This window comes from Eurypyga helias, unplaced genomic scaffold (assembly GCF_000690775.1).
Source record: "Eurypyga helias isolate BGI_N326 unplaced genomic scaffold, ASM69077v1 scaffold9296, whole genome shotgun sequence".
NCBI lineage: Eukaryota > Metazoa > Chordata > Aves > Eurypygiformes > Eurypygidae > Eurypyga > Eurypyga helias.
In genome coordinates this window covers 8673-23146 of record NW_010258519.1, presented here as the reverse complement: position 1 = coordinate 23146, position 14474 = coordinate 8673, and the positions used below count along the sequence as shown (strand labels likewise).

General features: G+C 43.2%; 1 protein-coding gene across 1 annotated transcript in view; it reads left to right on the top strand.

Moving 5' to 3' along the window:
• Positions 1–12929, top strand: part of LOC104511659 (collagen alpha-1(XIX) chain-like) — a 49154-nt gene extending 36225 nt beyond the window's left edge. The window contains exons 17-21 of the mRNA XM_010154364.1: positions 2147–2317; positions 3247–3313; positions 5507–5662; positions 12125–12202; positions 12402–12929. Of these exons, the coding sequence (XP_010152666.1) occupies positions 2147–2317; positions 3247–3313; positions 5507–5662; positions 12125–12202; positions 12402–12538 (609 nt within the window). The 3' untranslated portion in view covers positions 12539–12929. The remainder of the gene's footprint in view (positions 1–2146; positions 2318–3246; positions 3314–5506; positions 5663–12124; positions 12203–12401) is intronic.
• Positions 12930–14474: the final 1545 nt, after the last annotated feature.

The window sequence follows — 14474 nt, the reverse complement described above, 5'->3', positions numbered from 1 at the left end:
AAGAGAGATTAAAGAGGAATCTGGAGGAAGATAGGACCTATTTTTATTAATTTTTACAAGGAATTTCTCCCAAACACAAAGAAAACACTGAAGGCAGTTAAAAAAATCCTTGTTTGAAAAGTGGCTATAGTATTTGATCTGCCTCCTACACGCTGGCAGCCTGTAAAATAGGAATCATTTAGAAGAAAAGCAGTTCTAGGATCAGCTTCACACTGCCATAGCACCATGAGAAACCTTTGGTTTTCTTTATTTCTACTAGAATAGCTATCCATGCCTGCTCTGCAATCTTATAAACCTCAGAAATTGTATCTGCATATTTATGCCTTAAATATATTTTTAATGAAGGCTTCATGCAAGTAGAGCAATCCTCAGACAATTTTTTAGCTACATGTGGGTGCATGTAGGGGTGCGTGGTCTCATCTGGAAGCAAAGTCAGACAAAGCGGTGTGTTCAGTGGCTCCCTATAGTGGACTTCAGTCTCCCAGAAAGTGAGTAAACAAAAAATTGTATTAGAGGCAATACCTCTTTCAAGGTTTACAATACCATATGGTAGGACAGGAGCTTTTTCTTCAATTCTGTAATGTTTCAGGTTGCTATGAGTGATGCAGGAGATGGGGGTTTGAATGCAAAAACTCTGTTAAAAACTCTGTTAAAGCCAGGAATGAGCCTACTCCCTGCAGACCACAAAAGTTCTGCTTCTCAGTCAGAGCCCTTCCTCTGCCCTGAATTTCTCAGGGTGTTGCAATATGCGTCCTGACACGATACCTGCATGCAGGACAGGACACTTGTTCCTATAAATCCTAAAATACCTTTTCCATCAGGACATTGCTATTCCAGTTCCCTCGGTGCAAACCAGTACCCTTTCCTGCTCCTATCAGCTTGAAAATTTGAGAGGCTCTGGCAAAGGTTACAGGTGTCTCTTGGGTATCACGTTATATCTTCTCTTTTTTCTACCGAGTAGCCAAATTAGCTGTGTGTTTGTAGGAAATCATTAATGCTGCATATTTAGAATTTTGCCCAAAGTATTAGTAGAGTTTACCAGCACTTGCTGTAGATTAAGAATGCAATTAATTCCATTTATTCACCCCTCATAAATGTAGATTCTGGATTTATCTGGCCTAACATTCGCTTAAGTGATGCAGCCGGGACAGTCAGTGACCCTTAAGACCTGCCAACTGTTCATTAACAATCTGAATGTGACTTGCTGCCCTCTGCTCCGCAGCTGTAGTTCAGTGAGCTAATAGTTAATACATTAAGTCACTCTAAAAGATTTAATTCCTCACAAGTAAAACAAATTTAAATGCTGTCTCAGCCCATGATTAAAGCTATTGCTGGCCAGAATGTTGACCTTTAATTTATTTTCTTGGCAAGGAATTCAATCATTATAAATGGATTTGTGTATCTGTTGCTTCTTTGATTAACTCAAATTTTGTGTACATGTAGAAATAAAATATTAAGCTTCTACGGAAGGCTACAGGAAAAAAAAAGCCTGATACCTTGTGTCTGGTGGAATTTGAGCACCTAAATTCTACCTATGCCTATTTGACATTTCTAAATGCTTGTATAAGGGCTTGTATAAGGACTTCTATAAGCTTTCTGCACCCAAGGTCTCTCCCTGAAAGTGGGTTGCAGAGTCAAGCTCTTTTTTTGTCACTGACAAAAAAATGGTCTCTTCTCCCAAGTAACAAGCAATAGGACAAGAGGAAATGCCATCAAGTTGTGCTGTGGTGGTTTAGATTGGGTATTAGGAAAAAATTCTTCACCAAAAGGGTTGTGAGGCACTGCAACAGGCTGCCCAGGGAAGTGGTTGAGTCACCATCCCTGGAGGTGTTTAAGAGACATGTAGATGTGGTGCTCAGAGTCATGGTTTGGTGAGGCACTGGGCAGTGCTACATTAACAGCTGAACTCAATGATCTTCCATTTTTTTTCCAAACCTAAATAATTCTGTGATTGAAAGTGTAAGAAAACAAAACATTATTTGGTGTGTTTTCAGTGATAAGGGTTAGCCTGTAAAATTAGCTTCCCTGCATGACTCAAAATCTATTTCTGTACAGGGGAAAAGTTTCTCTTTAGCATTCTTGGATGACTTTTCCTTGTTTGTTCCATTGTGTGCAATGGTTTTCTTTCTGCTGTTATTTTACACAGGGAGATCAGGGTATTCCAGGGGACAAAGGCCCACAAGGTGAACGAGGGAAACCTGGCCCATCAGGAGAAAAGGGGGATGTGGGTCCTATGGGGCCACCAGGAGACAGAGGGTATCCAGGATCACCAGGTCATCAGGGTCCTCCGGGTTCACCAGGACCCCCAGGGTTTCCAGTAAGTAAATACAGGTTCTTCTTGATTGATTGTCAGAGCAATTGTCGACCAGTACCACAGTATCAGAAAAACTAAGGTATCTCTGAGATAATTTCAGTTTATCCACAGCATATGTTAAAAAAAAACCCCAAAAACACCTGATAATAATCTGAGAGGTAGAAAAAACTTATATCCAGGTGATCAAGCAGGTGGGTTTTGGTTTTTTTTTAACATATGCTGTGGATAAACTTTAGTTATTTATTTCTTTAGCTCCTGATAGATCAATATGGCCTCTCAATACTGGTAATTTTCAACTTTTTCATAAGCTCAAGACCTAAAATGTGTGTCTGCAATTGAGAAAGAAAAGGAGGCAGACAAAAATGATTCCTAATAAAAGGGGAATCAGCATTAAAAAAGACATTGAAATGCTGCGTGTCAGTGTAGGTATCTTGGTTTGTCTCCATGGCACACATCCACGTTACGGGTTCTTTTTACCCTCAGTCAGATAGGGTAAAGCTCTAACGACCTCTTCCAGCGAAGTTACTGGTCCTGTGATGCAGTCTGAGTTACTCAGCGCTGCACCAAAGCCGTTAGTCCCTAGAAGGGGTGAGAAGTTGGGAAGTGCTATGCAGAAGGCACATAAAGCATAGCAGGGTCACTGGATGTACGTACTGTCTTATGCAAATTAATTTCAAAATACGTAACATGCTGATCCTCTTGACACTTGGGAGTGCCTCTTCCACCTCATGGTTATTAGTGGTCTTTATAATATTATAATGCATTTGCAATAAATTTGCCTTCACAGTCAAGTAAAAAACACAAGTACATTGTTTTTGGTGAAAGCTTTACATTTTTAATGCTAATTTCAGCATTTTTTTATTTTTGTAATATCACAAAGTGTCCTCCGTATGTTTCTTCCAATACGTATCACCTTTTTTTTGCCTCATCAGGCTGATACAGTTTCAGTTGAAGAAATAAAAAAATATATCAAACAAGAGGTTCTTAAGGTTTTTGAAGGTAAGAAAATGAAGTGCTATGCAACTAAATGTAAACCTTAAATTTTGTTCTAAATGTTTTATGTCCCCACAGCCTTTATACAGATGACAGGTTCTAATTGCAAGAAGGTAGATTTAGATTGGATATCAGGAAGAAGTTGTTACCAGAGCGGGTGGGGAGGCACTGGAACAGGTTGCCCAGAGAAGCTGTGGATGCCCCATCCCTGGAAGTGTTCAAGGCCAGGCTGGATGAACAACCTGGTCTAGTGGAAGGTGTCCCTGCCCATGGCAGGGGGGTTGGAACTAGATGGTCTTTAAGGTCCCTTCCAACCCAAACCATTCATTAGTCATCTAACTTAGGTTGGACTTAGCAGCTCCCTTGTTGCTGTAGCTGTGTTTAACTGTCCTTTAACTCTACTTAATATAATTATGTTCAAACAATTATAAATTGTAGTATCTGTTAAGCAGAGTATTTCCTCATGTAAGAGATTAGCATTAAAAGGTAGTTTGCTCCATACCATAATAGCAAACACACGTCTTGTTGTAGATACATAAATGTATCATGTATTATTCCAGATACATACGTATCCACAACGTATCATTAGGACATTGAAGATATATTAAGGTGGAGATAATAGAAAAATCTATATATCAATTATTTTGGCCACATAGTGGGTGACTGTCTAAAGGAGAGAAAGGCTTGACAGCTTTCAGTCATGCAGGTCTAAACTGCTGTGCATTTTCAGCAAACCTGAAATCCCTGCCAAGCTCCAAAGCCCCCTTGCAGACCACTAACTTCTGGCACAGTTTTAGGCAAGTACAAGGCCTTTTTTTCAGCCAAGGCCTTTATGGTATGTAAGCTTTCTTAGCTGTGTCCTTACTCTGAAAAGGAAATATTTTCCTTCCCCAGTATTTTCTTAGTCTGGGTGGAAAGGCTGTGACTCAGGTAGGTGTCTGGGACAAGCTTTTGCTAGAACACCTCTTAGCAGTAGCTTCTCTTCCGTTGCAAAACGTGTTTCTTGTGTCTCCAATATGCTTAGCTATTTTGTCATTAATATTTGTGGATACAAAACCTTTTATCTTTTAAGGATAAAAGAAATCATATAAAGCTTGAGACTTTAAAATGTTCGTGCAGTTTTTCACTTTATGACGGGGCTATCATTTTATGTATTTTCACCCTTCCCCAGAGGTGAAATGAATACATTTTGTGTATTTTCACGCTGGGGGCTCAACCTGCTATGTATTCCATGAACAGTTTGTTGGCTGAAGTTACCTCCTTTTCCCATTGAAATGGAATGGTGACAAGTATTTAGTCTATTCCTAAAATGAAAGTATTAAAAGATGTCTTGCCTACAGGGAGTATTTTTTGTTTGGTTTATAGCTATTCCATTTTCTACACCTCACTAGTGTTCCCACAGATTTTATTTTTGGCTTTGTTTCACTTTGCCTATTTTTATCACCCTGCTTATTTTTTGTTTGATGCCTACTCTTCTATTTTTTTCTTAAATGTTAAACCCCACCACAGTAAATACCACTTGAATTGTGGAATGCTTAGTTAAGGTTTTTAATCTGAGCTAAAGGGGACCGAGTCGAGGTCAGTACCTTCTTTGTCTACCTCCAAGGAACACTGAAGTGTTACCAATTGCACTTTTTTCCCACCAGCATGCTAAAATCTCTGCAATTAATAATATTTTCTGAGCACTTAAAAGTTTTGTCACAATGTTTTCAGAGTTTTGTCACATTCCAAGAACTGTTTGCAGTATTTACTGTGCCACTTAACAGGAGTTACAGACATAGCAAGTAGCCCTTCATCGGGTTGTTAAGTACTAATTATTCTGTGTCCATGTACTTCTGTGAACGGGAGTCAGAAGTCATTTGAAGTACTGGAATACATTAGTAGAAGAGAGTACTAACAGAAAATGGAAACTTCAGTACAGATTGTTGTTTAGTACAGAGCAGTACAGCTGGTTTCAAAGGGCAGAGACTCCGGCGTGAGTCTGAGTTGGCACTGAAGACCCCAGTGCTTACGGGAGCGTTTCAGTGCTTACGGGAGCGTTTCAGTGCTTACGGGAGCGTTTAATACCTTGACGGTCAGGAGCATTAAACACCCTACTTCAGAAACGTACTGTAGCTGGGGCTTTGGGATTTGTTTATTTTCCCATATTTTGCTAGCAGATTTCTTACCCACTTCTTCTTCTGCCCTTTGTTAATGAAGAAAGGATGGCTCAGTTTGTATCCCAGCTGAAGCTGCCTGCTGCAATGCTTGCCTCCCAAGCTCATGGAAAACCAGGGCCCCCAGGAAAAGATGGGTTACCAGGGCCACCAGGAAAGGACGGTTTGCCAGGGCCACCGGGAGAACGTGGAATTCAAGGTAGGAATTCCAAAAAATGTTCTATTAACTGTATCTGAAAATATTTATACACTTGCTAATGATTATTAAATAAGCCAGGATTACCTATCTAGCTTCCTAATGATTAACTTTTAAAACTGTACTTATGTTTTTCCAGAGTAGATCTAAATATTAACCCATGATAAATGTGTGGATTTTACTGATTAAAAACTCCTAATCAGTGCATTTTATTCTAATAAATGATAAAGTTAATTACTGACAGATACCTAAAGCTGACATATCTAGACTTCTGTAGCAGTTATTTTTTCACCATAATACCTTAACAAGGACGAAAACCAATGCCAGCACTGTAATGTATCTATTTTGATCCTGTTCCATGTTGAGAGACCATCTTGTTTAAGTGCAAAAATCTGATCTCCAAGTCTGAGTGCTCTCAGCTCTGATCCTGAGACAACACAAGGACGGAAAAACTGAAGCCAAATATTGTTCTTTAAGTAGCAGTGAAAACTGAAATATCATGGCGTAAATCCTTCTTGCAGTGAAGTAATCTATTTTCACAAATCAGTTCCAGAGTAATCAGCTTTTCAGTATAACCCAAACAGTAGTTTGTACATTGCAAGGCATTCAGACAGTACAGGACTCTCATTCCACTGAACTGTCTTTTACTGCAAAGTAAAAGCTTCGGGGGATCCAGGCTCATTGCAGCTCTGCTGCAGAGTCAGCTTGTCAGAGATGGAAAGGAAGAGGAGAACAGAATAAAAGGAAAAAGGAATTTATCAATTAATAATATTTTGTGGGTAACATGTAATTTGCAGTTTATCTGTAGGTAGTTCTTTATTATCTTTTGTTAGTTTGGTCTGCTCTGGAGTCAGAGCAAGTCAGACTGGAATGAAGAACATGAGAGCAAAGCTGAAGATGTGTGGATCCTAAAGCTATCAGAAGAATAAAGACTTACTAACACTGATAAGCGCAAACCCCTGACAGAAGCTTGAAAAATGTGATGAGCTCAGAAAGAGAAGAACAAGAATAAAGGATCGAGGAAAACACTGAAAAACTTAGAATCTTACAACACTGACTTCATCATTACCTAAATATCCAGATCACTGTGAACAGTCAACTTCAATGTCAGTGCCAGATTGTTCAATGATGATGTATGTGGTGGTCAGTCTCAAATGCTTCTGGGATGCGGAATTTTGTGCTAGGCTTCATTCCCAGCTAGTGAGCATCAAGAGTAAAGATGATAGTTGTGCTTGAAAAAAAAAAAATAAAGCTGCTTTTTCATGGCTTATGCTTAAGTAAAAGTAGTGCCCCGTGTACACAGAATTTCCACTTATTTTGCCGATACGCTCAGTACTCTCGATTAGCGAAAGCTAAGTGAGAAGAATTTACTTCTGTGATACATCAAAACATACATAAAATCATACTTCCAAAGAAAGAAAACCAAAAATTTGTCTTGCCTCCTTTTTACACTCTGAGTAAGAGGTAGTACCATGAGAGAAGCACACCTACAGATGCCGTTCATGCCTTTCCCAGTTGTGCCTGTGCGTGTTATTGTTCTGTGCCAATAGTAGAAAGAAATCAAAATCTCTGAGCAGTTCGAAAAATACCCTTCCACGTTCCATCTTATTTTCAGCCATAAAAGGCAGAGCAGACGATAACTCTCCGAGAAGCATGTTACGTGCGTGCGTGGATGAGGGCATGGAGGCAGCATGCTGCGGGCAGTCTGCCCAAGTCGTAACACGCCTTTGCTCCGGAATGCCAGATACCCCTTGCTATACTCTCAGTGGGGCGTAGCCCAGATTGCCAGCTCCAGGCTTTCCATCAGGTTTTGCTGCGTGCAGTGATGCGCATCTGGCCTGACAGGGTGAGTTAGGCACTTGTCCCGTGCAGCCAGTGAAAAGAACTGGAGACGTTTGGAGAGCAAATAACGGATCTCTACGGGCACCTCCAGCGCGATGCTTCGTGCCGACAGGGAGCCTGCTAGAGCCAGCCAGCAGGAAGAGCTGGGCTCACGTGTGTCCAAGGAGGTACTTGCAGCTTTGCAGGGGTCCACCCGTACACCTCAGGTGTGGTGCCAGTTCCCTCAGGAACTGGCCTGGCCTGGCCAGATTCCACCAGAGCATCCGTCTGCACAGCAAACCAGTAGGTAGGGCTTAGTCCCAGAAGCAGAAAACACAGAATCATAGAATCATAGATAGTTGTCTTGGTACAAGTACTTGATACTAAGTCTTGGAATTGCAGGCATAGTCTTCAAAAAGTGTGTTTAATGAATTGCTAGACTATTGGGTATAGTCATTTATTTCTAAAATGAAGTCCAGAATGTTACCTGTTCGCCTTCCACACGGTTGTTCATACTCAGGTGCTTCCCAGTGTTTCAGATACAAATAATGTTGATTTTATGTGGTGGTCTTAGTAAAAATATAGCATGCAAACAAAAAAACCCTAGAGAGTTGGAACATAAATGATTAAATATGCAGTTGGCATTTAAACAGACATATAATAGTGATTGGAAGATATTTATGCTTATATATTTCTTAATTTTAAAAAAATATCCTGTGGCATGTGCATCAGCAGTGTTACCAGTGAAGTGCGCAGCATCTGCTCCCGGGGGAGCAGAGCAACCTGTTTATTCTGTATTTGCTTTCAGTGATGCTGATGTCTTGTAGAGGAACAGAAAGTTCGTTTCAAGACAGGCTATAGCAGTGTCATCCATTTGCCAGCAGTTAACCAGCTTGTCATGTGTTAGAGGATCTAGCTCAGTTAACTCCACTGATTTAACTGGATTTTTAAAACTGTAACAGAAAGTGAATTTTGGTCCATTAGAACAAATTCACCTTGGGTTATTACCCCTTATGTTAATGCGGCTATTGATTTTTTCTCAGTAGCCAAAAGAAGGTTTCATCCTAATTAAACATTGTTTCTATCAAATTAAGGAAACAGAAGAAGTTTCTGTAGGTCCTCGTAACCCATGGTAGCCTGGAGGAATCAAATATTACAGCTTAGGAAATAGTCCAAATTCCTTATATTTCTTGCTGATCTCTGTTGCAAAATGTCTATCTCGTATTATAATTATTAATTTGCATGGCGGGAGCATCTGGAAACCTTGGCTGACACCAGGAACCTGTTGTAAGGGATGTTGTCCCGGCACAGCCACTCTGCAGCAATAGCTGCCCTGGTTTCTAGCGTTCCCTCCTGTAAACTGTTCTTTCATGTGGGAGTTGAGGTTAACCTGGCTTGCTTGGATCTGAAACAGGCTGCTGCCTCTCAGCTAAGAGTGCTGTTACACACAGAGGGAATTCAGAATAGGCACGGGGGGCTGGATGAGGGAGAGGGCTTACTCCCAGCACCCTTCCCACAGCTTTGCAGCTGTTTGTGTGCAGAGACGCAGAGTATTTGCACAGTCAGACACCGTGGATGCCTCCGTCTCGCTGTTTGTTCCCTGTCTGGTAAGGTGTTTGCCTCCGATCCGTGCCGAAGAGCCTCAGATCTCTCTAGGTACTTGACATGCTAGTTTCAGGTGCTGCATTACGCAGACAGGTGGAGGAGGGTCTCCCTGACACAGGTGGAATGCCTTTTGGGGCTGTTCAAGTCAGGGAACTGTTTACCTCCGAGTTCACAGGCGTCAACTTGCATCATTTCCGTGCAGAGCCGAGGGTGTTGCGGTAGCAATGCTCCTGACCGTGAGGTTTGCGGAGGGCACCGGACAGAGCTGTGTTTTAGCTACCACCACTCACCTAGGAGCAGAAGAGAGCTTATTTGGACACATACTTGCTACGTACTGCTACCAAGTGTTTACCCTACTACCCACGTTGGGTACATGTTTACATGCCGCAACCTCGGGGTTGCAGGAATCACAACAAAACCTCTGGAACCCGAGCGAAAGGCTTCGCTAGAGCCTTTTGAATTAAGCAGGTACCTCGTAGTGGATTTGTAATTCTACCAGTAAAAATAGACAGCATCTTATGTGTGCCTTCTGGTAAAACAATCAAAACCTGATCTAAGCGCATGGTAATATTTTCTTTTGGCTGTGAGTTTGTCACTTTAAGCTCAGAGAGAAGGTGATACTATCCTCTGGAAGTGTAGTCATGGCCCTCCTGAGCTAAATATACCTCATTCAAAATCAAATATTCTCCTGCTGCATTTACACACTACATTGTTCCCATTGTTTACATATAGGCCTGTTTACTAATATGCTTACATACCCTGTTAAATAAAGCCTTATTTTTAGAGTTTTTGTATTAAACCTCAGTGTCAACAGAACGTACCTGCCACTGTGTACAAATGACACCTTTGCATGTGAGCTCAGGTTCAGCCAGGGATGGTTTACACTGCCCTGGATCATGCGTTCGCCTCGGCAGGCTGCTCTTGGTGCTATTGTGGGGTTTTTCCCTGTTGTCTTGAGTTCCAGTGATGTTTACAGAACCTTTCAGTCTGTCTCAGTCCTTTCCCAACTATAATCTCTCATATACCTACAGTAATGGTTATCATGGAGCTTGTAAATGTGATATAGCGTAAATGTGATTTCTCTCTTTTCCCCGTAACTAAGGAAATGTGAGACAAATGATAAGTGGCAGCACTATTTTGTAAAATTACAATTAACTGGGTTTGTAGTGAGAATGTACTGTAACTCTCTATTGTAAAGTGAGAAGCATAAAGTTTCGTGTAATAAATAGGAAATGTAATAGCTCCTGTGGTTGTGTGATTGAGCTTCTCAAACAGTAGCAACTCCTCTGCGTTACACAAGATGTTCAGAGCCAACCCGCTTGCTGTAGTTATAAATACTGTGATGGTCATCAGAGAACAAGATCAAGGTTCACAGTTGAATACGAACACCTGCATATTCCCTTTTCTGAGTCTTCGTTGCATGTGTGTGTATATTCCTCGTACAATCCTGCTTAACACAACTCAGTGAGCGGAATGCGTGCTTAATACTTGGTTTCTCTGCGAGCTTTTAAACAGTTGGTTTCCCTTTCTTCTGTTACGCATGTCACTCTGCATGCATTTCTAACGTTTTTGCCTCCCGGTGATTCCCTGTTGGGGTGCTGAGAGAAGAACAAGGTAATTGGTGCTCTGTTGTGAAACGTAGAATGATTGCAGCAGGGAATAGACTTTCTGCCGCAGTGTATCATGAGCCTTGCGTTTAACAGAAAGCTTGAATACTCTGTGTTCTGTTCCTACTGCATCCTGTCTGGTGTGAGACCCCTGAATTGGTACCCACAGCACATACAGCTGCCCGGTAAAGTACCCCAGTGGCCACCGACCACAGACAAGACCACCTTTCCCATCCCTCCGCCAGTGCCCAGTAACTTCATGAGACATCAGGTGGATTGCTATCACTGCGGTCAGCCGCGGCTCCTCTCTTGTAATTCCAGCTCACTTACAGCTCGGCACAAGAGGATGTTTATTGTACGGCGTACGTGACGCTGGGCCCTGAAGCAGAACAAATGTAATTCCAAACACGATCAGACGTTGGCAAGTTAATCTTCAACATACGTCACCTTTCACGCCAACATCTGAGGCCTTGGGGACGGGAAGAGGGTTCCCTTAGAATCCCTTCTGAAGTAAGGGATTGTGGCAGGTGTCACGCTTGTTCCTTTAATGTCGTCTTCATCCCGTCTTGCATAAATTACGTGGTCTGAACAGAAAAGCTACATTTTTAGATGATGGATTTTTAACCTGAAATATCAAAGCAAAATGCTATAGTGATACCCACAAGTCTTCTGCCAGGGTGTATCTAACTTATAATTTTTGGTTTTTACAAAGGATTTTAAGGAAAAAGCACAGGTTGGGCATGAGTTGCAGCACTTGAGAAGATGGAAACTATTTAGATAAATACAATGCTATGGTCTGTGAAGAAAGCTGCCGCAGCTACTCAAAGTGTAACTAGTAATTGCACCTCGTTTACAACACCCTGGCACCTGGGGCAATGTAGGCTTTGCACAAGCTCTAAAAACGCCTCCTTCCACCTGAGGGCAGCTCTGTAAGGCTGGAGCGGGACTTCTCCCCCGTATGGGGGAATACCTGCACGTACAGCTCCCAGGTTCCAGGCTAGAGACGTGCAGACCTACAGCGAGATGTACTGCGGGGAGGGTGAAGTCTCGCTCAGTTGTGGGCTGTCAGGGAAGGGCTGGTCAGAATCCAGGGGGCCCTTGGGTTGGAGCTTCATGTCACTTCATCGGACAGGTAACACTGGAGCATTCAGTTTGTTATTGGAGGAACTTCAGGAAGGTAACAAGGTCTCGGGGAAGGGTCCTGCTAAGGGACGGAGCGTGGGTCCTGTGGGAGAGGATGCAATGGTTACTGCTAGAAATCTTCGTATTGTGCCAAAGGAACATATAAATATAAGAATTGTCTCAGAAAAAGAACTTAGCATGCGTTTTCCCTATTAATTTTGTCTTGAGAATTTTCTGTCAACGAGATATGTGGAAGATCAGTGTTTATAATAAGAGGACGCTCTTATTTTCATGTCTTTATTCTGTGTAGGTTATAGAGGACAGAAAGGGGAAAGAGGCGAGCCTGGAATTGGACTGCCCGGTAACGCTGGACCACCCGGCCCTGCAGGTACAGGTCTCCAGATCTATTTCTGCTCTTGTCATTTATGAACTAACAGGCCTTTCTCCTGGTTCTCACGCCGGTTTTACGCCAGTGCCTTTGCTCCCGAGCTTGGCCGTAGCGTGCGGTCAGACCCCCCTGCCTTCTCGCCGATGAGCGGGCGTGCAGCTGACGGTGGACTCTGCTAATTCTCCCTTTGTTTTACCAGCTACTGGCCTGCCAGGACCACCGGGAACGCCAGGCTCACCTGGACCGCAGGGGCCACCCGGACCCAACGGAAGATGCAATCCGGCAGACTGTTATTACCATCTATCACAGACTCGGTCACGCACCAGCGGGAAATAAAAACCCTCTCCCGTAGACACTTGGGTTCACAGTCACTTTTCACTCCTCTCAATAAGTTAATTTAATCTTGGGAATACTTGGTGCATTTCCCCCTGCCCCGACACTGCATGGTATATAGATAATTTATAAGGCACAGAATTGAGCCTTTTTCTGTTCTTTGCAGTGTCATAATTATGAAAGGATGACATTTATTTTCCAGAGTGCATTCCATGCGTTATGTTTCTCATATTTATTTTACTTAGAGGAGAAAATAGGCCCAAATAATTTTCATAAGCTTCTTTCTTCAAACAAAAGATATTTTATTATGACTTAAGACTGTATGCCGCGGTATGTAAGCTGGCTTTATTTTTCTTGCTGGTGGTGAAGTTTAAGTGGAGAAAATGCATTTCTGACATTTTAAAGCGTACCTGTTCGTGGCAAATGCAGGACCTGAGCTGGAGCGCTGGGAACTCAGTTTAGACTGAACATTCGTGTCCCTCGAGGAGGCTCCGGCACACCTTTTGAACCGAGAGTGTGTCGTGCGCTACGAGCGCTACCTGCCGTTTCAGTCGCTGCCTAGATGTTGAAGAAGGCAGTGAAGATGTGTTTATGATCTCTCTAATCCCATCCAACGTTTAGCTGCAGACTGACTGGAAATTCGCCAGGTGTAGCCTTGGGAAGCCTCTCTCCTGACTGGATGTTGTCCCAGCTGAGGGCTTGTACGTTTGTTTAGTCGTGGTTCCGTATACTCCAGATACTACAGTGGTAGGGGCTGGTGCTGGTGTCCCCAACTGAGAACTGGCACGTCTTCCAGCCGTGGTGGTGTATCATTGACTGCAGTCAAGCCGCGCTGCCGCTACGCCCCTTGCTTCGGAGAAGTGGTGGGTACGCAGTGCCACGGTCCAGGAAGGTACTTCACGAGCCTCTGATCGTATTGTTGGCACAGTTTTCCTCTTCCTGCTGCAATAATCCTGTGCCAAAACAAACTTGAGAAGAATGTGGAAACAGTGGAATGCAAAGCTCACGGGTCATCCTAACGTTGCAAAAACTTACTGTGGGTTCACGAGAAATTTGGGAAAAATGCAAAGCCCTCCTTGGAAAGGCGCAGTGCGGGGCGTGACTGCGTGCGGATTGCAGGCATTCAGTAAATCCTGCAGGGCCTGGCGTCGTCAGTGAAGGACAAAACAGAACAAATTGGACATCCTCCGGAGCTCAAAGGATTGGGCAAAAGAAAAGATGGAGAAAATCAGTCACACAGAGGCTGATTCTGAAAAGGAGGGAAGAGGGTTGCCCAAAGTTTCCATCCTGATTATTAGGAAACAGGTGATCCTGGAGAATTTGCTACAGTACAATGGAAAGTGAAGTCGCTGTTGAGCAGAGGTGGACGGCTGCAACCCACAGCCTCAAAATAAACCCACAGTACAAAAGCCACAGTGAGGGCTCTTGCCCCGCCAGCTCTCCTCTCCCGTGTCAGGCTGGGAAGTGGTTTTGGTGACTTGGTGCTTGAACGGTACTGACCTGCCAGGGATGCGCTCCCAAATTGGAACTGCTGGGATGCAGGGAAGCTGTTGTGAGACAGAAATCTGTCCGACTTCTGGGTTTTGCTTAAAACCAGAAAGGAATGACTGCTGGGAGTCTTTAAAAAAAAGAAGAAACACTCTGGCATTGGATCTGAGTAGAGTTCATTGCACTTGCATCCAGACCGGAGGAGCCAGAGGAGTGCAGGAGGGGATGGAGTTGACCCAGGTAGCTGGGAGCATGGGCAGGCATCGGGCAGATTTCGGAGACCGAAAGCGAACCTGCAAGGCATCTCAATCAGGTGTTTGGAGGGAAGAAGGTGCTTGGCACAAGAAGTTTAAGCAAACACAGCGACCGAAGGCTGAGGGAGAACACCTGGGAGAGGAGAGGACAGCGGGGAAGACAGCAGCAGACCGGTGGTGTACCATGAAGCCGTTCC